The 26,369-nt window shown below is 39.5% G+C and overlaps 1 protein-coding gene across 1 annotated transcript; it reads left to right on the top strand.

The window, feature by feature from the left end:
- The first annotated feature begins 5,099 nt into the window (after window positions 1-5,099).
- NAA30 (N-alpha-acetyltransferase 30, NatC catalytic subunit) lies at window positions 5,100-25,949 on the top strand. The gene is made up of 5 exons (XM_023627793.2): window positions 5,100-5,236; window positions 5,477-6,194; window positions 10,803-10,926; window positions 12,954-13,009; window positions 22,567-25,949. The coding sequence occupies exons 2-5, from the start codon at window positions 5,478-5,480 to the stop codon at window positions 22,702-22,704; spliced, it is 1,035 nt and encodes a 344-aa protein (XP_023483561.1). The 5' UTR covers window positions 5,100-5,236; window position 5,477; the 3' UTR covers window positions 22,705-25,949.
- Window positions 25,950-26,369: the final 420 nt, after the last annotated feature.

Genomic DNA, 26,369 nt, shown 5'->3' on the forward strand with positions numbered 1-26,369 from the left:
GGTGATCCAATTCTATTGTGGCTTCTAACCACCAACTCATGCTGCATACTTCACAGCGTTATTGTGAAAACTAAATGGGCTACTGCTTATAACAAACTTAACACATGGTAGACCCACAGTAATTGCTGGCTACTACTATGATTATAGACTACTGTGATCAAGAAAACCTGAGAAGGAATGTTCAGAGAAGGAGGGCCAAGGAGAGTGGTATGACAGAAGCCACGGGAAGAGTTTCTGGAAGAGCATAGCAGGATCAAATGCTAGGGAGGAATAAAGTGACATTAGAGCTGAAAGGAACCTACTGGGTCTAGCATTTGGGACACAATGGGTGTCTTTTGCCGACGACGAGGTGTTTGTGGAAGGGCTGAGGTAGAAGGCAACCAACTGGGTGAAAAGCAAACTTGCACCTGAGAGGAGAGAGTGGCTACCTATTGCAGATTAGCAGTTTAACTGCGATGAAAGGATTGGGAGAAAGGATGGTAGCAGAAGTCTCCAGATGGAGCACATTGAGGCAGTAGCTAGCAAAGGTACTGCTGAAGATTCAGGAGAGAGAAACAATGATGGGTCAGGTCCCAAAAGAGACTGAAAGAGATGGAATCAAGTTCATGGGTGGAGGCAGGCATTAGTCTTGAAGAGTTGGGCCATCTCCCACCCTCTAAGACTGCGGGGAAGGAGGGAAGGGTAAGTTCAGCTACAGATGCATTTATGGGCAAGGGGGGTGGAAGCTACGGGAATGCACCTATGGATAGCTCACTTTTCTTAGTGAAATGGAGGCAGGTCATCTGCTTAGAAGGACAGTATGAAGCAAGCAGCGGCCAGGGATAGTCACTGGCAGATGAAGCTAGCCTGGAAGATAGGTAAAACAGTTATAGAGTGCTGACAGCTGAAGGCCTAGCTAAATTGGAGACCAAGAATTTTCAATGACTTTAATATGGAGGAATAAATGATTTTCCCCAGCACCTCTTACCAGCTCAGGTGGAGATATGAGAATCAGCCTGTCCATGTCTGTGGGCAGGTTATGAAAAGTTAGTATGAGGTTAAAAGTAATGGAAAGAGGGACCATTTGACCATTGCTCTCTCTGGTTCTTCATACTACCCTGAAGCCTCAGTTCTACAGACAAAATCTGTGCCTACAACTGGGCCTGCCAACCACTGTTCTCAAAGGGAAAGAGGGCTAAAGAGCAGACTGTCACCCCCCGAATTCAAAGGGAAGAATCAAATTGTTGACTAAAGCACTTTACCTTGGAATCTCACAGTGTTCCAGGATCACAGGTGGTAAAGCAACATACTAATATTGATCCTTTGATTAAATTCGATAGTCCTCATATGTCATGTATGCCCTTTTTTTCATCTAGGATAAAACAAAGTTAAGAACACTCATATTCATGCCTTTATGTATAACAGATAGGATTAGTAGGATTAAGAACCACATGGCATGTAAAATAAAACTACACAAATACTTAAATTATTCAGTATGTGTGCCTATGGTACATAACACGTCATCCTGCTGAGTCAAGGGAATTTAAAGCATCTCCGTTATTAATGTCTTCATTCCTACAGTCACCTTTCAGATAGGTACACAGCTAGGTTTCCGCTCTACGCTTAGCCAATAAGAGAAAAATGTCTAGATGTTAGAAAGAATTAGGAAGGAACTTTTCCCCTTCTAAGCTAACTCCAGGAAGTTGTGTTAGGATATTGTTTTGAAATTGCTCTTGGTTATTTTAATGGATTTAATGAGGATCTTTCAGCCTTCTGAAAAAAATTAAGGTGTGTCCTTCGGTTGTTCAAAAGAGAACAAAGACAATAGTAAAAAAGTGACGATTGCATCGTAGGACATTACAAAGCAGTGAAAACACCAATGATCCAGATAGAAGAGTACCACTGGTCGCCCTCCCCTTCTCTGAGACTCTCCTCCCTATGAGGACATTGCTCAGGAAGACAGACTCTCATTATAGGCAAATGTGCCCAAAGCACTGGAGGGAACTAATCCTATTTCTATGCCTAAAATAATGCTACCGTATTATCAGCATATAACTCAAAAACATGAACAAAAAGAAAAGAGTTCATAAGTATAAAGATAGATTTCTTAGAGAAGTCATCTGACTTTGAAGGTTGTCATTGGGATTTTAATACTGGGGTATAAAGTGGAGTCACTGGAACTTAGATATTGGAAATCTTTTTCTTTTTCCTCTTTTCAAAGATTGGCTGTGAGCTAACATCCGTTGCCAATTTTCCTCTTTTTTTTTCTTCTCCCCAAATCCCCCCAGTACATAGTTGTATATTCTAGTGGCAGGTCTTTCTAGTTGACCTATGTGGGACGCCGCCTCAGCACGGCCTGATGATGAGTGTGCTAGGTCTGCACCCAGGATCCCAGCCAGTGAAACTCTGGGCCGCTGAAGTGAATTGAGAGAACTTAACCACTGGGCCAAGCGGCCGGCCCCCTAGATTTCAGAAATCTCATCAGCTTATTACTCAGCAAGGAGGCCAGGATTTGCTTTGTAATTATAAACATCCTAGACTGCTGAATGAGAGAACAGCATAACTCAGGCAAAACACTTCAGTCCCCTTTGGTGTGTTAGGTGAATACAAAGTGAGTAAGACTCAGTTCCTGACCTCAAGGAGGTCTTTACAACTCTCACCTTTCTGAAAATAACTTTGAGACAACATCAAGTCAGTATCGTCAAGCCCCTCAGCGTGAGAAAGCTCAATGCCAAGTTATGACATGTAAAGAACGTGAAGACTTGCTGCCGCTCATTCATTACAATGGAGTCACATCTTTTTTAGGGAATGGTTATATTCCACAGTTCATGAGTGATAGACATTCTTCTAAGTAAAAATTGCACTTAAATATGTCTTCGGGAATTGTGTGGGGCCATTTTGGCCAGTTCATCTTGCATAACTTGAACAGATCATTGTTTCTTTGGCTGAACACCTAGGTTACAAACTATGTCACTTGAAAAATACATGTATTTTTAAAGAATGTATGTACATTTGGAAATATGCTTTTGTTTTGTACTTTTTAAAAACCATAAACAGGATCACATTATACTTATTATACTTCTCGTCTCTTCTTCCCCCTTAAGGTGTTTAGGAGGTCTTTCAATGTATGCACCTGTGGCAACTTGTATTTTCCAAAAATGACCACAGCAATATTTCTGGTCCCACCTGCTTTTTGAGAACCCTGCATCTCCCCATTAAGAGATAGGGTCTATTTTCCTTCCCCCTGAACCTAGATGAGACTTTGTAATGGCCTGAATAAATAGAATGCAGCAGAACTGACAATATATGGCCTAAGGCTAGGTCATAAAAGATGACATGCTTCTGCCTGGCTGTCTTTCTCTTGGGATACTCGCCCTTGGAGCCTAGCCATCATGCTGTGAGGAAGCCCAAATCACTCCATACTAAGAGACCACATGGAGAGGTCTACATAAAATCCAGCCTGCACCCTCCAGTCAGCATCAACTACCAACCCGGGAGGGAAAAGTTTTCAGATGATTCCAACCTACAGCCTTTGAGTCTTCCAGCTGAGGCCCCACGCATCACGGAGCAGAGAAAAATCATCCCTGCTATGCGCTGCCTGAATTCCTGACCCACAGAATCCAGGAGCATAATAAATGGTTGTTTTATACTACGATGTTGTGGTGGTAACTTGCAATGCAGCCATAGCGACTGGAAGAGTACCAATATATCTATTTTAATCTTTTAAACAGTAACATAATTAACAGTAATATTTTATAGTATTTGTGTATCATAAATGCATTCAGTTATTCCTGTATTGATAGATACTTTGGTGGCTTCGAATTATTTTTTCCTATTATAGACAAAGCTGAAATAAATAAGCTTCTATATGTCTATTTGTGTACAAGTGTATTTCTATAAAAACCTATAAATGAGTTAATAAATACATGTAAGATACTTAGGACAGTCTGTGCCTGGCACATAGTAACACATTTTATTATTATTATTTTTATCACTATAGGTTGAACTTCTAGACGGAAGGTGACAGGTTTTACCTTAACATCTTGTACCCTAACAATTGTATCTAACAGCTATGCTACAGCGTATCCCACTTTTTACAGAGTTTAGATTACGGCAAAAAGTTGCAAACATAATCAGTCACAGAATTATATCCCTGAAAATGTCCCTCTGCTGCACACCTGAGCAGCGCTACAACCGGATTTTGAAAACTTAATGTGCTCTGTGTGCTGGTGAGTTGCACCGTCAGCTTCTCTCTTGGAATAGATACACCGAAAAACCATCAGCCGCGGCCCCGAGCGCAAAGGGCGGAGCCCCACGCAGCCGCGCGCCGGCCCTGCCTCCGCTCCGCCCAAGCCGCCCGCTCGGCGCACCGGGGGCGGGGGCCAGATGCCTCCTCACCGGCGCTTCCCACCCAGTCCCAATTCCTGTCACCAGTCGAGGACTGTGCTTCTTAGTTGCGCTCACTCTCCTCCACCATCTCCCTCCAACTCTTCCCCAGGGGTGCTTGCAGCTGCTCAGCACCTGTTAATCACATTTACCTGCACTCTTCCTGGGCGGGGTGGAGGGGCTAAAGAGGGAGGAAGAGGACCACCTGTCCACCTTCTCCCGCCTCAAAGGGGCAAAGACTAAACTTAATCCACGTGGCAAACGACCAGGTTTCAACAGCCATTCCCATATTTTCACAGCTCAAAGCTTTTCACGACCTCTCCTTTTCGATTTTCTCCCTGATTGGCTCCATTTTTAAGGGACTCGGGTAACCGCCCCCCGCCCCCGTCAGGGCAGGCAAAAGTTAAACGTCGCACAGCGGAGGAAAAGCGTTTTCGAAGGCTTGGCTGCGGCCGGGTCAGCAGGCCCGACAGGCGGGCGGGCTTGGAGCACCGGGCCGCCCCGGCCAGCTCGGCGGGCTGAGCACCCCAGAGCCGACCGGAGCGCGGTGGGAGCGGGCCACTGCAAAGCCCTCCCCAACTTCACGGCCCCGCAGCCCCACCCGTTAGCACGCGGCCGCCCCCAAGCCCGCTGGGGACACCTCCGTCCCCGCCCCTGCTCAGGTCACCTCCCTCCACGCCCCTTTCCCTCGGCCGGCAGCCGGCAGGCAGGGAAGTGTCGTAAAGCCCGGCCCAGGAAACTTTACCCGGGGTAACAGCCGAGGCGCTTTACGGCGACGGCGGCGGAGTGAGAGGCTCAGCGGCGGTGGAGGCGGCGGCGGCGGCTGAGGGGGAAGAGGAGTGGCGGCAGTGGCGGCGGGGACCTGTGCGGGGTGAGGCGCGCGGAGGGGACGAGGAGGGGCCGCGGGTGACAGGGCTGGCGGCTGGGCGCGGGCGGACGGGGACGGTGGCCGGCGGGCGGCGGGGCGGCGCTGGCGAGCTGGGGGCGCGGAACCGGGGGCCGCCGGGGGGCGGTTTCTGCCTTTGTTCCCCCCGCGGCGCCCCGCCGCCCCCGGCGCCGCGCTCGCCGGCCGGCTCTCATGGCCTCCCCTCTCGGTCTGTGTCGCCTCCAGGATGGCGGAGGTACCGCCTGGGCCTAGCAGCCTCCTCCCACCGCCCGCACCGCCGGCCTCGGCGGCGGCCGAGCCCCGCTGCCCCTTCCCGGCGGGGGCCGTCCTCGCCTGCTGCAGCGAGGACGAGGAGGACGACGAGGAGCACGAAGGCGGCGAGGCGGCGGCCCCGCGGCGCCCGTGCCTCCGCTGCCCGGCGCCGCCGCAGGAGCAGCAGCAGCTCAACGGCTTGATCGGCCCCGAACTGCGGCACCTCCGGGCGGCCGCCTCCCTCAAGAGCAAGGTTCTGAGCGCCGCGGAGGCGGCGGCCGCCGGCGGCCCCAGAGCGACTGCCACCCCGGGGCCCGGCGTGCGCTCCGGCGAGAGCCCCCCGCGCTGCCTCCCCGGCCGCGCACGGACTGCGCTGCCTGTCCCGGCCGAGGCGGCGGCGAGCGGCCCCGCGGCGGCCCGCAACGGACTGGCGGGGGGCGCCGAGCGGGAGCAGGACGACGGCGGGCAGGTGCGGCTGCTGGCTGCGTCCCTGGCCGCCGGCTGCAGTTTGAGAAGCCCCTCAGGCCGGGAGGTGGAGCCTGGGGAGGATCGGACGATACGCTATGTCCGATATGAATCCGAGCTGCAAATGCCCGATATCATGAGACTGATCACCAAAGATCTGTCTGAACCCTACTCCATTTATACCTATAGATATTTTATCCACAACTGGCCACAGCTGTGCTTCTTGGTAAGTGGATGGAATGGAAAGAGGGTGAACCCAGCCGAGATCCAGGCCGTGCAGGGCAGGGAGTGTGAGGGCTGAGTGGCAGTGGATGCTTCCTGCATTTCGTAGTACCTTATGCTGTAAAGTGCGTGTTCCCACTCCTAGTTCTTGCGGGAAACTGTTTTGAAGGTAAGCCTCACGATCCGGGTTGACGTGATACTGATGTAAATGCAACAAGCCTGTACGATATCGTGTTGGGGGTCTTGTGTCCTGTTTACATTAAGTTATAATCATGTTTAACCGTCTTTAATTACCCTCCCTCATCCTCAAAGCGCTTTGCATTCATTTAATTTGAACATGGTTCTGTTCGGATACAGGCCTTATTAATCTCTCAATTACAGACATAATCAGGGAAGAGTGTATGCATGAACATGTTTTGGTGAACGTGATTGTCAGTAGACTTGCCGTGGCCACGTTGGAGAATCAGATCTTACAAACACATGCCGTAATTGCGGAGATTGTTTCCTTTTACTTCAACAGGACGATTAACAGTTGTAGCCAGCCTGCTTTCTGGTGCTCCATTGCAGAAGGCGCTACTAACACTTCTGGTGGCTGAGACTTCTGAAACTTGAACAAAATACCCTTTTGTGGAATGTAGGAAACTAAGTGTGAAATTGTTCCTGGTCTTTTTTTTTGAGAAACTGCTCATGGATATGCCTAAATACTAGTGGTAACACTGGCTTGTGTGAAGCATAATTCACAAAAATTTTTGACTTATGTGCAAGCAGGAAAGACTTGACTACCAAACAAACTGAATGATTTTTTAAAATTTACATACTAGTAGCATTACCAATAGTTACTTCCCAGTAATATTCATCAATTTCAGTCCGGCTGAAACCTTTCACTTAATAGTGACTACAGGTGTGTGCTTCGCATCGCATCCTCACACGCACGTCATTTCTACTTTCTACTGAAGAAAGGCAGTGTGCTTTTAAGGAGTATTTCATGATATGTGAAGCAAAAGCCACTACCATTTTTTATTGTTTTAGCATTCATTTGGTTGCATTTAGTAATTCCCTGTAAGACATTTTGACAATACTTTAGAAACCTGTCTTTTTGATTTCATAGTTTGGCGGTAATTTGAAAATAGAACATCAGTATTGTTGATAATGATAGTTGTTATTTTTCTGTTTACTTTGCTAAACTTCTATTTGGTATGTTGGTTTAAACTGTAGGAACTATTTTATATTCTACAAAACTGCTCTTACAGGATTCTAATCATTGTATCAAAACGAAGTTCTGAGTCATGTCTATGTCAATGATTTTATAGTACTTATAAATGTCATATCAAATGCCACTGTAATTGCTAAAAGTTGTAGATTGATTTAGTTGTAAGTTAACCCACAAAGCATACAATTGAGTCACACTTTAAATTGAAATAGTATATACATATATTTCTGTTAATTTCAGAAAATAGTGTGTATATATGATATTTAGTCAGCTTTTGAGTTGTGATTTTACCTAGGCCTCTCACCTTGTCTACCAATTTAGACTCTGCTAAACTTGTTAGTAAACTTTAGTTTTGGTTTTACATAGACTCCTCCAAATTCATCAGCTAATTTGTACTTTAGCCCTTAATGGCCAGTTTACTATTAAATTCTGAATATCTATACACTGAATATGTACAAGTGGTTGACCTGTAAGATTTACTAGTGCAAGTATGAATCTGGAGGTATTGAGCGTAAAACAACAGTTAAACAACCAGAGGCCGTTTAGAACTGGGGCCTTTCTATTGGCTTTTTAAAAATTTGAATTTCCCATAAGAACTAATTTAAAAGAAATATAAGTGTGTATGTTTATTTTAAATCACATCGTTTTAGAACTGTAAAGGATCCTAAAGGTAATGTAGCTCAACTTTATTTTTTTTTAATGAAAAAAAATTAAGGACCAGAGTGACTTAAAATGTTTAAATCTCTAGACATTTAGTGGCAGAGTGGTAAAGTTTGAACCCAGGTCTCCTGGCCTCTCATCATGGAAACACGAATCTGGAAAATGACATACCCTTGACCCATTCGGCAAAGATCGTTGCATCACCAGATTATGCTTCGCCAAGGGACACTTGTCCGTACAAATATCAATCTCAAGAGATTAGAAACCTCCAGAATGTTTCTGGTTTCCATGAGTAACCTGTAATAGATCAAATGGAATATGAGGTTGAACCTTAGAAAATTGCCAGTACTTGACCACATTTGACTAACAAAAGTGACAGTTTCTTATGACTCTTCCTAATAATTGTAACAGTACTATACAAATGGGAGGAGCTATCAGTTACTCTGTACTTAACTAATTTGTCTCTGCCTCTTGAGTTCATGGTATTTTCAGTTGTTGGTGCCTTTTTGAACTTCTTCAACTTACTATTGATGTACTATAGTACTTCCGTTTATTCTAAATTTAACTTTCCTGCTTCCGCTGTTTTTGTATTTGTAGTGTTCTGGAATTTGGGAATCTGTATTTCATACAATTTATATTTTTCAAGTTATATAGATTGACAAGCAGTTGGCTTTGTAGTGTTAAATCTTGATCTTGCCGGGAATTCTTCAGTTCACATCTCTGAAAAAGAACATATTTAATATCATGAGTTACAAATGTATGTGCAGAAGCTTTTATTTGGAAAAATTGACAGGCAGTTTAGTGATTCTTGTAAGTGTATATCATCAGCAGTTTATTGGGAAAAAATATAGCATTGGCCTTCCTCACTACCAACGTTTTATTTATTAAACTGTATCTTGTATTGGGCTTTTATTTTTAAGTGATGGATAGAACTTGATTTTTGCTCCTACAGATCCTTAATTAGGAAGAAATCAGTATGGTCCAAGAGTGAACTAATATAATACTTTGCTTATTACTTTCTTGATCAAAGGACAAAGAAGATTTGTTTGAAATTCCTATCCAATTTGAAAATATTGTCCAGTTGTATGGTGTCTAGTGGTTTTAATTTTTTCTTTTGGGTGGTTTATTAGCTATGAGGTGTAGTGGTCCTACAGTTTTGTGTCAGATTTATATGGATAGCCATTTCCCCTGGCTTATGTGGTCAGGTCAGAAATTTTTTAATGTACCATTTGGTGGTGTACACACACAACACAACCACACACATACATTTGAAGTGAGTTATTTTCAAATCAGAAAAAACTGAATTGTTCAGCCAGGCAACTTTTGTGTATATTTCAGGTCTTAATACAGAAAGAAATTTTCGTTTTGAAAAGAATTTTGAAAGAACCAGATTTATTTGTGAATGGAAATGGAAATAACAGTTTTAGATGTTTATTGGCCCCAAATAGTTTTGGATTGTGTGATAAAACAGAAATGAAGTAGTGTGGATTGTTGAATTTAATATCCCTTCAAAAGGATTTTTCTGGCCTAGTTTAAGTTTGTGTGAAGTGGATTAGAATTATCTTGCCTAAAAGATTTCTCCACAGTTAAAGACCTTTTAATCAACTTACAGAATGATGAACTAAAGAAAGTCACAACAAATTCAAGTTAAAGTAGGTAGTAAATACAAATTGGGTTTTCCTTCTTTTTTAACCCATTCCTACTTTTTGTTGTTGAAATAGTTTCTTCTGAAAAGTTAATTTTATTAAAAGATAATTTGAAGTATTCGTCTTTTTTTTAATGAGGACTCTTAACAGCAAACAAATATTTCTGGCTGACTCGTTATTAAACAGTTGGAGCTATTGCCCTATTTATATTTACCAGAATACTAGAACTTTTTGTCAGTGATGGAATTTTTAAAAACATTTTCAGTGGCAACACTGGAAATCTTAATGAAAATGGCAGATGATTAGCATTTATTTAACATGTAACCTTTAACACTCTGGAAAGCTGTACATTTTTATTAAAATAGCTCTGTAAAGTCATATTAAAGCTTTTGTTTTAATATGAAGTTCTGACTTTGAGTTCTAGATATTCTGTGAGCTTTATGACAGTAATTCACATTCTCAGGAGTGTCCTAAAAATGATACCATCATATATCTAGTCTTTGTAGGCCTTCAGTAACAAAACCCCCTTGGATAGGATCTAAGGAATAGCTTAGAAACATTTTTTTTTTTTCCCACCTGAAAAGTCTAACTCTACTGTTTAGGTATAAATATTATGTCATATCTGTCTTTCACTAAAACTTTATTATTAAATTTAAGTTTATGGTACTCTGTTGATAAGCAGGTTTCACAAAATTTTATCATATCCTCATGAATAGGCTTTTTCTTAAGAAAAATATTTTCACCCTTCCCAAATCTTAAACACGTAGGTCTTTATTGCAATTAATTATCAGCACCTCTTATTAAGCAGTTGAATGTTTACCTTGTGGAAATCTTGCTTTTTTTCCCCCTAGACTTTGATAATAAGCATGAGAAATTCATGTCTTCAGGAATGTTGACGATTTTAAAACTAGAACATTTGAAGGATTTGTGGGATTTAGATTTCTGAAACTTCCATGATTGCCCTCTTACTAGAAGTCTCATTATTATCTCTTCCTCCCTCAAAAATGCTGACCAGTTGTTGGTTGCTGTTTCCCTGGGTAATTGTGCAGGACCTGCTGGCAACGTTGTTCTTCATAACTGTTTGTTTATTTTCAAGGCCATGGTAGGGGAGGAGTGTGTAGGTGCCATCGTTTGCAAGTTGGATATGCACAAAAAGATGTTCCGCAGAGGTTATATAGCCATGTTAGCTGTGGATTCCAAATACAGGAGAAATGGCATTGGTAAGGAAAATATTATGTCACTAAAAGAATGCATGAGTTGTTTTCATTTTTGTTTTTTGAAACAAAAGACTTAAATATAAATACGTAGAAATGAGCATGAAGCTAAGGAAGAAAATTGTTCTTATTTCAAAGTACTTTCAAAGTGTTTTCAAGGTGAATTGTTTTCATTATTAGTTTGTTTGAGAGATTATCTTTCTAACAAGTAGCAGGTGATAGTTTTCACTTCCAAGCATTTTTTTAATCAAATTTAAAATGCTTTCCATTATAGTAAGTATTGCAGTTTTCTTTTTTCCTGAAGATTGGCACCTGAGCTAACAACTGTTGCCAATGTTTTTTTTTCTTCTCCCCAAAGCCCCCCAGCACATAGCCGTATATTCTAGTTGTTAGTGCCTCTGGTGGTGCCATGTGGGACGCCACCCCAGCATGGCCCAACAAGTGGTGCCATGTCCGCACCCAGGATCCAAACCAGCGAAACGCTGGGCCACCGAAGCGGAGCGCGCGAACCTAACCACTTGGCCGCGGGGCCGGCCCCTACTGCAGTTTTTAGTAGCATTGTTAGGGCAGTTCGTCACAGCCCTCATGCAGCTGTCTATACTTGGGTTAAGTGGACCTCAATCAAGGCAAAATTATGGAGAAATTGTTACTATTATTTAGTACTAGTCATCAAACATTATTAGCATTTCAGGGAGTACCAGGAGAAAGTAGAATTGTTATTTACTATTCCCAGACTCTTCTCTTTCCTGGGTCTTCCTTTTATTTTCTGTTACTCTTATACTCGTGGTTTATAATGGTTATAGAATCATCCGAATGGTTTAAAAGCAAATGTGCAGGCTCCTACCCCTAAGAATCTTGTTTGTCCTGTTAGAAGTAGGGCTGAAGCTTCCCCAGGTGACTGTAATGTAAGCCTGGTTAAAAACCACTATGCCAGTGTCTAGGACCTCCTGGCGATTTGTTCAAGATGGAGGATCAGGTAGGCAATCACTTGTCTGAGCATGTCAAATTCTGGGATATACTGAAGCTAAGGAACTACTCATGAAAGAAGATTTGATGCCTGTACCAGGATTTAATTACTAGCAGTTTTGTTTTTTTTTTAACTTTGTTCTTGTCCAATTTAAGACTGTTTGATACAATCTGAGATGTCATAAGAAATCATTATGGATAGGTTTATTTAATACATTAGGTTTAACCAACTTTTCTTAGAGTGTTATAGTTTACCACTGAGATTTTTAATGAATCGGGCTTGTTATATAAGCCAAGTTTGAGTCTTTGGATTAAAAAGAGTTGATAAGGACTTAGGGCAAGTGATAGGCAGTTGTCTGGCTAGTTTAGAGGGCAGAAACCAGTGGCTTGAGGGTTGCATCCTGGCCCTCAGGCGTACTTTGACCCATGTAATTCGTGCTTGGTTGTGTTCATGGTTTGAAAATTAAGAGATTTCTTAGAAAAATTTGGATTCTTTCTTCTCTTCAAATCAGATTTGACAGTTGTTTTCCCTTTGATATACCAAATATGTCTGACCCTAAACTAGGATACGTTTTTCTAGACATTTACAGACACACCACTGACATCATTTGGGAGTGCCAGACTTTCGTGTGCCCAAGCTCACTATAGGGTTTGTCGGAACCCACCCAGTAGCTTGAGCCCACTCTGGGTCACAGCAGTTCTGGTGTGATCTTTGGCAAGATTGGCTCAAGAGTCACGCAGTGAGTGCTGGCCAGCTCAAGGAATTCCTGGGTTGCTCAGACCATACCATAGCTTGCCTTGTTCTGGAGCAAATAATTGCACCTGAGGAAAAGGGATATGTCAGGAGGTAGGTCCTTCAAGAGGAATCTTATATTGCTATGTGTCGGTTCTGTTGGCCTCTCAGTTATAATCTAAATTTTTTCTCATTTAATTTGAGATAATTTGTCTGCATTCAAGGTAGAACCCAGCATTTGACATTTCTATGCTTGTTATGAATATCATAATTTAGGTATTTTTAAGAAACTAATCACATTTTTCCTTCATTAATACTCAGTTCTATATTCTAGGTACTAACTTGGTTAAGAAAGCTATCTATGCCATGGTTGAAGGAGACTGTGATGAGGTAAGTTTTTCTAAATGTTTGAGACCTTTTGTCCTGAGTAGTTTCCTGGGTATTTTTATAAATATCCCGTAATAAATTGTACTGCATATTTCATTGAAGACCATTTTTATACAAATGCAGGTTGTAGTGAAAATTATATACCATTTAAAAACACCTGAATTTTGACGCAGAACAAGTTTTAAGATGATAATGGAAGCTAAAATTTGTTCTGTGACAAAATGTAAAGGTGAATTCTTAGACATTTTCAGTAAATTGGTATTCAGAGGATTTGTTATCAGTTAAGTCATTTAAGGTAGCTCTTATTACAAACCTTATTGTAATTTACTTGCATATTAGCCTTAGTTTCTCTCTAAATAACTTTTTCTTTTTTTTTTTTTTTTACTATGGGCCAACTGTCAGCCCAGATGAAGGACATTTCACACTTGAAAAAAATCTCTCAGCATTAAATAATGATAAGGCTTGGGGGAAAGAAGACAATGACTTTTTATATGTAGAGCTATCTGTAGATTTACCTAACAGCAGCTTCTCTTTTTAGCTTTTTGGTAAGGCCTGACGGGCAGGTATAATTTCTTCGTATCCTACAGCACTGTGTTTTACACATGATAGGTGCTCAATAAACAGGGGTGATGGTTGAGATTGTTAAGATTTACTACTGTGTACTGTGGAAGGGAATAAGTATGAACCAGGGAAGTATAGATGTCTTTAATATAGCCGTGGGACTAAGGAGGAGCAAAGTTGTGCTAGTAATTTTGTGAGCAGTATGAGTGACAGTTGTCTTTATTGTTGGAGGGCAAATGTGCCTTAGAGAGTTCTCAAAATAAGTGAAATTAGGTAATTTTTTCCTCAGCAGATTGACAACAGTAAGTAACTTGTTTTGGTTACTTTTTTCAAAAGTCGGGTTTTTTGGTACACAATTTATACACTATCATTAACCATCGTGTATGTGTGTATTTTGGGATACAAAGTCCCTTCTTTCGTGTCCTCACGCTCTTCAACTCTTCATCCTTCTTTCCGCTTATAGCTACTATTAATCTTTCGATATGCATCCTCCCATTTTCTAAGCACACCTGTGTGCAAATGTGTAATATTTTTTTATACAAATGAAATCATAATTATTATTCTGCAATGATTATTCTTGCCATTTAACTATCTCATGAACACATTTCCATGTCGGAATACAGAGATTTACCGCAGAGTATTCTCACGTTCCATGTTCATGTTATTTGTATTCTGACAGATCATACTAAATGGTGGTTGTATGAGAAGGCCTACAGACATACTGGGCAGCACAGAGAAGTCAGCCTGGGATTTAAGGATATTTAATTTTACTCCAAATAAAATAATTCACACATGGTGAGGGATGTCATATTGTTCACAGCTTGTAATATCAAAAAGTAAAAGGTGCAATGACCCTGATCATTTACATGGCTGATAACTAAAATTTGTAGAATAGAATTGTACTGCATGCATTCTTGAGTATAAGTCTTTATGTTTGGTCCATACCCACATTGGCTTAGTCAGCTAATCAAGAGGGAAGTCAGGCTTAGCAAAAGTTGCTTGACAGTTTAGGGAAATCTTTGGGATGGTAAGACCATGTTTTGATCCTCTCCTGCTAGTGAGTAGGGTGGTTCCCAGTGAACAGGGGTGTTAAGAGCAGGGAGTGTCATGTTTCTTAGGATTAAGCCTTTTCTGAGTTACTGTAGTTGCTACCTAGGAGACAGGCTGTGTCCTTTACCTTAACTGGTCAAATGTTTAAATAGTGTTGGTTTTTCTTTGAAAGTTCTGAGGGATGATATGGAGATTTTGGTTATATTGTTTTAGTTTCAAATTAGTGATACATTTTATGGTAGAAATGCTTTTTTCATTGTGGGCCTAAAAATCTAATTCTGATTCATTTTTCTTAATTTTGAAGCAGTGAATGTTACTAAATCTTAGGCTGAAATGGGGGTAGTTCCATGAACTTATTCCTGTTGTACAGTTTTAAATGGATAGTTTTTGCAATTTGGATAGCTCTGCCTCTGGATTAGAGAACTCTTCCGTGGTTTAAGTTATCTGTGTCCCACATTGTTCAGATAAAGGATTTGCTGTATGAAGAGACAGAGAACTCTTGTTTTCTTCATAAGGCTTTCACTCTCCCTTTCATTGAGTTCTAAACCATATAAGCAACAAACTCTTCTATTCCCTTTTCCCTTCTAATTTTTGATAGTAGTGTGTTTGTTGGTTCCACTTCCTTATATTACTGTTTCATCCCATTTAGTTTGGTTTCTTCCCCGCCCCCCCCCCCCCTGCCAACTCAGTGTAACTGCTTTCTCACTGATGTATTTGCTAGACTTGGTAGCCTCTTGGTCCTCCTCTGCTTACTAAAATACTCCTCAGTCTTTAAGACTCAATTCAAATATCAGCAACTCCTTTAAGTTTTCCTTAACCCTTCTGGACAGAAGCAGTCGCACCTTCTGTGGTTTTCTTGACTTCCCTTTTTGTAATACTTTGCTTAAATTTGCTTCTTCAGAGTCTGTGCCTTAGCTATTAAGGAGAGCAGAGATGCCTTTTCCTGTTTAACTGCTGTATTGTTAGTACTTAGTGTGGCATTTGTGATAGAGTACATGATTCATAAATACTTGGTGAATGATTAGTTCTATGCTTCCAACATCTTATCTGTATTTCTCCTCCTTTCTTTTTAAAGATTGACACCTGAGCTAACAACTGTTGCCATCTTCTTCGTTTTTTTTCCTGCTTTTTCTCCCCAAGTCCCCCCAAATATATAGTTGTATATTTTTTTAGTTGTGGGTCCCTCTAGTTGTGGCATGTGGGATGTCACCTGAGCATGACCTCATGAGCAGTGCCATGTCAGTGCCCAGGATCCGAACTGGGAAACCCTGCGCCGCCAAAGCAGAGCGCATGGGTGTAACCACTTGGCCATGGGGCCAGCCTCTCCTTCTTTTTCTTTTTTAAAGCACTTTGGAATTTTTTAACTTTGTTAGCTTGTCTTTCTCTCTGATCTGTAAGCTTTCTAGGAATAGCAATTGTCTTAGTTATTTTTGTACATAGTAAGATGAGAAAAAAGTATCTGTAGGGTTAACTAAGTTGTTAAAATACCTTTTGGTAAAAACAAAATTGTATGTAAAAATAGTCTTGTATAAAATTCATTGTTTTGAGGAAAACTTTGAAATTATAATTCTCTAAAAATACAATGACCAATTATAAAACAATTAATGTTATTTTACTTTCATTAAGTTAAGCCAACCTTCCTTTCTTTTAAAGTGTTAAATTTTGGCAAATTGTGAGAAAGACATTTGAGAAGGGTTTTAAATTACATTTTCTACTATTTTGGTTGTGTTGCTTTTTTTATAAAGGAAAAAATTTTAAATCTATGAACGTATTAACAGAGAAGCATTTGGAAATCTGTGTGAAGCCTTACCATGTACATCCGGTCTATTTTTACTTTCTTTTTTGTTTGCAGAATTGAGCTGTGACCTTGAGTCATGTTTATATTGCTCTTGGTTGGCACTTGTCATTTTAAGATAAATTCAGAGTAAATTAAACCAAAGTTAGTAATCACAGAGTCGAAATGTAGATTATGTTTTTGCCCATATAATAATGATGTACTCTCCTGGTCTAATAGATATTTTTATTTTGCCTTACTATGACTTTCTTAACTTTTTATATCAGAATTAGACTTGTTAAAACAGCGTAGCTCAAGATCTTTTTCCTTTTCTATATTTTTGAAGCTGACTAAAAAGTTACAGCCTCAAAAAAACAAAACAAGTGGGTTCATTGCTTCATGAATAAGAAATGCATTACCCATATTGCTGATCTGGCTTGAATTTGGTTATGCCCCCGCATGCTCTGGCTGCCAAACTGTGTAGTGGCTACCAGGACGAGCAGCTTGGGTTCTTGTTTTACATTAGGAGAAATGGTAAGAAAAATACATACAAATAGCATGAATAAGTTTTCTAAAATGTCATTTTTAAAGTAGGATTTGTGTACCTAAAATAATGAACCCACATGGTGACCATTTACTTTTATTGTGCTTTCTTCTGAAATAAATTAGAAGGGGGCAGGTGATTGATTAGCTTGATGAACAGTGCTTTACTGTTTAAGCTGTAGATGTTCTTGAAATCTTCATCTCTGGAAATTTAAATTTCAGAGGTTTTTTTTTGTTTTTTAGATTTAAGGTATGATTACCATGATAGTAACTCTCAAAACTAATACTCAGAACTAACTCATATATGATGAAAATACACTGGAATCAAAATTTCTTAATGGAATTTGTATGTAGTATGTGACCTTAACACATTTTCAGTTGACCAGCATCTTTCTACTTCCTCCTTCCCTCAACCCCTGGCAACCACAGTTCTACTCTCTGCTTCTCTAAGTTTGACTGTTTGTTTCCACATATCAGTGAGATCATGCAGTGTTTGTCTATGTCTGATGTATTTCACTTAGTGTAACGTCCTCCAGGTTCATCCAATGTGTTGTAACAATGGCAGGATTTCTTTTTTTAAGGGTGAAAAATATCCCGTCATGTATATATGCCACTTTTTCTTTATCCATTCATTTGTTGGTGGACAATTAAGTTGCTTTCATATCTTGACTATTATAATAATGCTGCAGTGAACATGGGAGTGCAGATATCACTTTGAGATCCTGATTTCAGTTCCTTTGGATGTATACCCAGAAGTGGGATTGCTGGATCATATGATATTTCTATTTTTAATTTTTTGAGGAACCTCCATACTGTTTTCCATAGCAGCTGTACCAATTTACATTCCCACCAACAGTGGCCTAGTTTATTTAGATAACCAGTGGTAAGCTTGTTAACATGTTAACAAAGTAACATACATTTTATCATGATGTACAAGATGACTTTTAAGCTTTTTGTGTTTAATAATTTATGTTTAACATTTTAGTTTCACTGGAAACGTATTTTGGCTGTGAGACACAGGTGCAAGGATAAGAAGACAGTAAAATAAAGTTATTTAGGACCTGGGCCCGTGGCCCGGTGGTTAAGTTTGCGTGCTCCACTGCGGCAGCCCAGGTTTTCACTGGTTCAGATCCTGGGCGCGGACATGGCACCACTCATCAAGCCACGTTGAGGTGGCGTCTCGCATGCCACAGCTGGAAGGACCCACAACTAAGATATACAATTATGTACAGAGGGGATTTGGGGAGATAAAGCAGGAAAAAAAAGTTATTTAAGCTGTAAGAGTATTTGGTTGAGTAGTTTGGCTTAATTAAAGAACTGGGTATGAGAAGCCTGGGTTCTAGATCCATCTTCTGTCACTTAGTATAGTAGTGTGATTGTAGGCAAGTCATTTAACTTTTTAGAGTCTATCTCTTTGTCTCTCCAATATCATGGTAATTTGATCTTAAAGGGATGTTATAAAGAGCAATAAAATTGTCATTCCGCAGTATCAGTGTACAGCCTGTGAGGTGTCAGATAATGAACTAGTGCTTGGGTTCTAGCAGTGAACAAGCCTGCCCTCCCTCCAGGAGCTTCCAGCCTCCAATATTAGAAAAGGCTTTCTAAACAGTGATGGTTTGGCTTATCCTGACAATGGTTTGTTGCTAAGAGAATCCGTGGAACTTCAGTGTAATCCTTTTTTTTCTGTTAAGCAGAATTCAACTTTGCCAAGTTTCTTCAGGACCAAAATAACCTCATTATCCTTTGGCTTCCTATGTAATACTCCCATGATGTGGATTAAAAGAATAGTTTTACAGTGAATTTCCAGTATAAACCCAGATTCTCTTTTAATATATCTTTAAGAATTTAAATAATTATGTATTAAAAAGTAGTTACTTTTTTCTGGCATTTTCTGTTGTGTCAATATGAATACGTGATCTCTTTGTTTGGAAAATGTGAGTGCGCCAAGAAAATCTTTTTATTTTAACCAAGATTATCCCTTTGTGTAATTTTTTTCTATGTAATTGGGCTTTATTTTATTAATCTGTTAGGGTGCCAACAAACCTGAATCCAACTCTTTACCAGACCGCAAGTGTGTATTTATGTAGCCATAGTTCTCCTCAGATGTGTTTTGAATATTTTAGATTGCCAAATATTAATGAACGTGGACTTAGATTGCCTTTATCATGTTGTAAGTAGGATAGGTCTCTCATTTGCTGTCTTGTTTTACTCTGGGAAACGACTGGGGAGGTAAAGAAGAATGGATACTATTAAGCTCTGGTTCAGATTTGGAGTCTGGTTTGTCCTTTTTTTTTTTTTTTTTGAGGAAGATTAGCCCTGAGCTAACTACTGCCAGTCCTCCTCTTTTTGCTGAGGAAGCCTGGCCCTGAGCTAACATCCCTGCCCATCTTCCTCTACTTTATATGTGGGACGCCTACCACAGCATGGCATGCCAAACAGTGCCATGTCCGCACCCGGGATCCGAACTGGCGAACCCCGGGCTGCTGAGAAGCGGAGCGTGGGAACTTAACCGCTGTGCCACCGGGCCGGCCCCTGGTTTGTCCTTCATCTACTGGTGGCCTTCAGTTTCATTCCTTTGTAGACTGGAGATAATCATATCTATTTCATAGGGTTACTGTGAAAGTAACATAATGACAAATGCATGTAAAATGTACATATCATTTAGTAAGCCTTCAGTAAATATTAGCTATTTCCTTAAACCATCACCTTTTCATTTCTATGAAATCAGTTTCAAGTTTTGAGTTGTTGCATCTTTATTGCTTCTTATATGAATTGTTTTAATTTAACCTTTTAGCCGTAATTAGGTGCTGGCCTAAAACAGAATTCTAGGAATTACCCAAGAGAATTGTTCAAAACTGAAATCTTGTAGTCACCAGACTGGGTGTTCCAGACTGGAGGATGGCATACATTACTAAAATTTAAATTCCACTTTTTTAAGAGCAAAGAGAAATTGTTGACTTTTTATTCTTATCTTAAACCAATTTGTTTGCTGTCTGACTTTTATTTAAGGCCTTCCTAGGAATATTTTCCTTTGTTCCTGAACTATTATTTACTTGTTTTTAGATCTTTTAAAAGTTTGGATTTAGCGTGTGATTTGGTTTTGTGAGTTAATTGCATAGATAGTTGCCTTAAAGTGATGCTTTCTCTTTAAGTACTTTGGTCATTTAAAAGCTTGAAAATTCTTTTGTTTAATATTTATGTAATGTATGTAATATAATAAAAAGTGCTTAGGATGTATATAATTAACAAATATGTAAGAGCCTTCTGTGTGTCAGGTAGTGTGTTAGGTGTAGAGGAAAGAGCTGTGAAGGAGATACCCATCGATCCTTGCCTTTATTGAACTCACCAGCTAGGAGAGATGACAAACTCATCAAATATTGTATGAGAGTATAGGTGAATGAGGAGCAGTGTAGAGTGCTGCGGGGTAGTGTGAAAGGAAAGGGACACTCCACCCAGTCTGGAAGTGACAAGCTAAGGCCAAAAGCAGGGAGGATAGGGAGAGCATTCTTCCAGGCACAGAAAGCAACTTATGTGAAAGGTCTAAGGTGGGAAAGATTATGGTGGGTTCCAGAAACTGAAAGCTTAGTGTTGATCATGGAAAGCAAAGGGGGAGACCGAAAGTCAAGTTGGCAAGTTAGGTAGAGGCCATATCTTGAAGGGTGTTTTGGGTCTCTTTAGATTATCTTTAGATTGTGGACTTTATCTTGTGGGAAAAAGAGAGTCAATAAATGGTTTTAAGTAGGGAATTAATAACATAGAGAATGGGAACTTTTGAGTTAGGAGCTGCTTGTAATTACAATGAAAGTTTATGGCAGCTTGGACTAGAGTGATATCAATGGGGATAGAAAGAAGAGGATTCATTTGAGAGAGATTTAAGAGAAAGTATTGAAATACTCAGTGCTTGGATGTATGTAGGTGGGGTGGAGAGGAAAGAGGTTCAAAGATGACTTCTAGGTTTCAAGTTGGAGACATTGGTGGGATGGAGATCTTGTTACTGTTATATGGAATTATAGAGGAAGAGTTGATCCTGAGCTCAATTTTGGATACCGTGAGTTGAGGTATAGTCTTTGTTATTTACATCTGTTGCTTGAATTCTTGTCAGGTTGTTTGATAGCTTGAGAGAGAACAGGAAGAGACTCAGACTTCACTGGGACCTTTGTTTGATTATGCTTTGCCCTTTTTTCTCCCACTCCAAACATCTAAGGGCTATGACATCCCAATAGTAACTGTGGCTCACTGTGTTGATAATTCTCAATAAGGGAGGTTGAGAAGAAGGGCAGATAGAGCTATATATGTAAAAGTTGGAGGATGGCATAAAGGATGTTTTGGTAGAGGAAGGTAGAAATTAAGAAAATCAGTTTTCAAAAGTATCATTTCTTCATTGTCAGGACCGTTGGTTCAGTAATATTAAAAAACACCCGGATAGTAGTTAACACTTTATGTGTTCCTCTGTTAAGTGTTGATATCGATAATGTCTAGAGAGAGGTTCTCAGAATGCAGTCTGCCAACCAGTAGCGTCAGCATCACCGGGCATTTTAAAAATGCAGATTCTTGGGCCCCACCCAAACTACTCAAATTTTGGGGGTGGGGCTCAGCAATGTATTTTAACAAGTCCTCCAGGTACACTCCAGTTTGGGTGCCTTTGGTCTAGGTTTGGCTAACTTTCTCTGCAAAGGGCCAGATAGTAAATATTTCAGGCTTTGTCTCTGCTGCAACCTCTCAAGTTGGCTTTTGTATTGAGAAAGCAGCTGTAGATACCATGTAAGCAAATAAGTATGGCTGTGTTTCAATAAAACTTTATTTACGGGGCCAGCCCCGTGGCCGAGTGGTTAAGTTCGTGTGTTCTGCTTCGGCGGCCCAGGGTTTCGCCGGTTCGGATCCTGGGTGCAGACATGGCACAGCTATCAGGCCATGCTGAGGCAGCGTCCCACATAGCACAACCCCTCAGAGGCACTCACAACTAGAATCTGCAACTATGTACTGGGGGAGGGCCTTTGGGGAGAAGAATAAAAAGAAAAAAAAAAGATTGGCAACAGTTGTTAGCTCAGGTGCCAATCTTTTAAAAAAAAATAAATAAAACGTTATTTACGAAAACAGACAGTAGGCACTTTTGGCCAAAGGGCTGTAGTTTGCAGGCTCTGGTCTAGACTCGAGACAAATATAGTAGTTGTTGCCACGGTAAATGATGTCAAATTAATGAAAATATAGGAGTTGGAGGTCGGTCTGAGTAGTTTTAAGTACTGGTTTGTTTTCTTTGGTTGTTGATTTTTTTTTCCTTCATCTTTTTATCACACTACTTTTCTCCACAAGGAAATAATTCATCTTTATTTTAGTGTAAAACATATTCTCATTGCTAAAAATTCCAAACATCACAAAAATCAGAACAGAAAATGTCCCCAGTGTTCCCACCCCCTCTTGCCCCAAGAGATAATTACTATTAAAATTTTGATGACTGTTTTTCTGGGTTCTTTCTGTACATCATTAATTTATTGTTTCCAGCATCAATTTTAAAACAATTAAATCTGACATTTTTCTTAAGTATTTGATCTAATTGTTTATTTTGTAAGTGATTTGTCAAATTTTATTTGCAAATATATACAGTTGTAACTTAGTTTTCTCTTATTTTTTGCAGGTTGTTTTGGAAACAGAAATAACCAATAAGTCTGCTTTGAAACTTTATGAAAATCTTGGTTTTGTTCGAGATAAGAGGCTGTTCAGATACTATTTAAATGGAGTTGATGCACTGCGACTTAAATTGTGGCTGCGTTGAGAAACTGACATCGAGGAACAACTGTCCAACCACGCAGAATTGACCTTTGCATGCAATGCAATTTGTACAGAATTGCTTTGCAGGTGGATTTAGTAATTTCCATGCAGCTCTTATCTGTCGGTGTCTCATTGAGTGTCGCACAATATTTGTTGCACTTTGGCATGGCGCATTTGTTCTGAATTAAAAGAGATTGTTTTAAACTTAGAGAGTTCTTTTGGTACCAACAAAATGTGCCAGTTGATAGCCAAGATTTGTTTATTTGCAAAGTCTGCTGACAATGTTATTTACACAGTGATTGTTTTATCACAGAACCAGTAAGTGGAACATGATTTTTGTTCCTTAAAAAAGCCAACGTAGATTGTAAAATTCTCTGAGTATACTAACATTACACGTGAAACCTGCCATAGTTTTCTGAAGGGGATGGGAGAAAGCTTCAATTTTAGGTTTTATTTTTCCAATATTAAATTTTCCATTCTTGAATATTGGTACCTCAGTGATTAGTGAATGAATAAAATGTTATGTAGGGTCGGGTGTGTCTTACAGTGAGTAAAGATAATTAAATCGCGTCTGCCAGTGCCTGTGTAGATAAGTATATTTGTCTTCATCTCTAGTTTTTGAATGCATGCTATCTTTTCCTTTTCTTTAAGGCCTTTGCAAGCAAACTTTTTTGTTTTTATTTAAATTCTAAATTTGATAATAAATTATTTCAGATTTTTATAATTTGGATACTTTTTCCAGGTGAGTGGCAGAGTGGTTTACTTTAGAAGTCCCTTCTTTCCTTACAGTAAGAAGTTGAATCTACTTGGAAAATCTGAGAAATGGCTCAAAAGGGATGAGAAAAGTTAATGGAGCCGGGAATTGCTGGGTTTTGGATGCACTTTTTTTTTTTTGTGAGGGAATTTTTGGAAAAGGATAGAAAATTAATGTAAATTGGTATGATTTTATTTAATCAATTATTGCTAAGCTGTGAAGAACAGCTTTTACAAAGTAGTTGGACCTCTTTTCCCAGGTGATTTGGATTCACGTTTCTTCCATTTCTTAAAAGTGTTTCACTTTTCGTTCTTGGTCTTGGAAATAAATTTCAAGGTTTATTGTATCTGTTTTAAACTGATTTTATTTTCTTTTCACTTATTTGAGCAAATTCTTGGGGGAGCTTTGCTTTGTTCCCAGAAAAGCAAAAGGGAGAAATGGAAATTTTTTTTGGAATGAGTTCTATGGGTTTTCTTAATTGCCGTCACTGTGTTCCTTAGTTACATTGTCTTTTGGCCAATCTGTGCAGTGTAATAAAATTTAAAGTTAATTGCTTTCAATTGAGTCAGGAAAACTGTGATGGATAATTTATGTAACTGGAAAACCTAGGTACCCATAAAAAAAAAATTCATTCTCTGTGAAAAATGTTTTGTAGGAATCTGTTGTTTTTTCTTGAATTTGGATATGCTTTACTTCTGCTTCTAGGATTTGGTTTGAATTTTATTTTATGGCTATAATTACTGTATTTTAAAAAACCCTACCTCCATTAACAGTTGGTAAAAGCCCCCTTTCAGGAAAGTTTGTTGCCTTTTTTTTTTTTTTTTTTTTTTTTAAAGGAAAGCTGCTCCTTGCTCAGTGTAGTGTCTTGAAAGTGAACATGGTAACAAGTACCTTTAAAATAAAGATACACAGACTTGGTGAAAATAAAATCTTCCTGCTGGTGGGATCATTTATATTTATAGTTTCTTATTTTTAAAGAAAACTTTTTCTTTTCATTTTATATCGCTCTTGAAAGTTTAATGGGCAGAATACTGGTTACATTAAAAATATGATGACCACACAATATTCAGTGTATTTTTAGTTAAACTTCATTTGGGCTCTAGCATTTAGAGGAATGCCAATCAGTGATGCTTTAGTTATTTTTAATATGGAGGGAACTGAACTAAATAAAACAATTCAGTATTCGTGTTATCAAATTTTATTTCACCACTTTATATTTGACTTGCTGGTTCCTAGGTAATGATTGTTATAAACATGCATTTGCTTGACTCACTAATGGGAACAGTTCTAAAGTAGATACGTGCTAGATTTGCAGTTCAACCATTATGTTTTTGGCAGGTTGTCAATGAAACCATCTCTACTGACCTTTCCCCCCAGAATTGACCAAGTTTTGCTGAATCTACTGGGTGTTTGTAAACATGACCTTAACCATGTGACTAAAAAGTCAAATGGTCACTGTATTGTTCAACTGGAGTGTGTTGAGTATCATTGTCTACCTTATGTCTTTAATTGGGTATGCAAAATTTTAATCTCTAGCTTGATAACCCAGCACCAAAATTGTCTCCCTTCCAGTTGAAGGAACATCAAACATTATTTTTTGATATTGGGCTTTCATTTTTCTTATATAATCTTAAAACAATTCCATTTAAAATTGATAGAGTAAGTTCACTTGGCTAAAACTGAGCAAAATTGGTGCAACTTTCTTTTAATGGGGTGCTGTCTCTTTAAGACTGACTGTACTATCCACTGACACTGGTTTGGCAGTTGGTACTGCTGAACATTTTTATACATGCTACCATGAAGCTATATATGTTAGTATTGAAGAAGCTAACGGGTATACTACCATTTTGATGTGTGGGCTAATTATATTTCCCTTATGTTAGGATGAAACTGCTCTAGAGAAGTCCACAGGTCAAAAATCAGACAGTAGTTTCCAAAGTCGAAGCCAGCAAAATAAAAAAAGAAAAAAAATTACTATTAAGAAATTGGTTTTAATATTTTCTGCCTCTTCCCCAAATTACCCTCCCCACTTGCTCGACAAATCTATGTAAAGGAATTTGTTTGTCACATGTTTTAACTATCTTGCCCTGTGTTATAGTATTGGCTGACATGTGTAAGACTGGATGTGTATATTTATTATGGTGTCTAGAAATCATGAAGTTCATCGCTTCCCAGGAGCATAGATAAAAGCAGATCGGTGGCACATCAGAGTTACTTTTCAGTGCACCATGACATCACTAAATGAGTGCTATAATGTTACAGGGCTTTCAGGTTTGTAAAAACATAACCATAAATTATATTGACGTCAGATATGAGTTGAGTATCTATAAGATATCACATGTATCTCAAAATCTTGGACTGCTGTTTGATGACTGGATATTGCTGCATAATTTTCTTCTATTGTCCCGTATCCTTTTGGAGAGAGAGATTTAATGGGATTTGAAATGTGCAAGCTGTCTGAATAAGATGCAGTCAAATAAAGTATGGTTAAGTTGTGTTTGCATTTTTCTTTTAGATACAGCTGTGTGCATTTTATGATTGAGTTGTTTTACCTACTAAGAAAAAAACCCAAGCAATCTATTTTGTTCCCCACTTTCTGCCTCATCCAAGACTTATTTGGAAGAAGTGATCTGTATGCAATTGTTCTCTCTCTACTTTGTGTTCTGGCAAATTTGAAAATAACAGCATGAACTTGATTTCCCTAAAAGTATTCAAAGTTAGTCAACTCGTGTCAGATATCAATACAAAGGAGAGCATTTTTGCATACATTAAACCAAAACTTGTGGGGGGTTTCTGTCCTTGTTCCATAGCAATTAATTTCTAAGGCAGTTTTTAAAATTTACTATGTTTTTTTTTGTACTTAAGTAATGCTTTTTTTCCCCTTGCTAACACACCAGAGCAATATCTAAAGGGCT

This window comes from Equus caballus, chromosome 24 (genome assembly GCF_041296265.1).
Source record: "Equus caballus isolate H_3958 breed thoroughbred chromosome 24, TB-T2T, whole genome shotgun sequence".
Lineage (NCBI taxonomy): Eukaryota > Metazoa > Chordata > Mammalia > Perissodactyla > Equidae > Equus > Equus caballus.

What these genes read in the sequence shown, in the direction of transcription:
- NAA30 (XM_023627793.2), top strand. Translation starts at nt 5,478, where the DNA reads ATGGCGGAGGTACCGCCTGGGCCTAGCAGCCTCCTCCCACCGCCCGCA. An exon ending in ATACAGGAGAAATGGCATTG is followed by an intron (nt 10,927 to 12,953) that starts GTAAGGAAAATA and finishes TCTATATTCTAG; the next exon opens with GTACTAACTTGGTTAAGAAA. An exon ending in TTGAAGGAGACTGTGATGAG is followed by an intron (nt 13,010 to 22,566) that starts GTAAGTTTTTCT and finishes TATTTTTTGCAG; the next exon opens with GTTGTTTTGGAAACAGAAAT.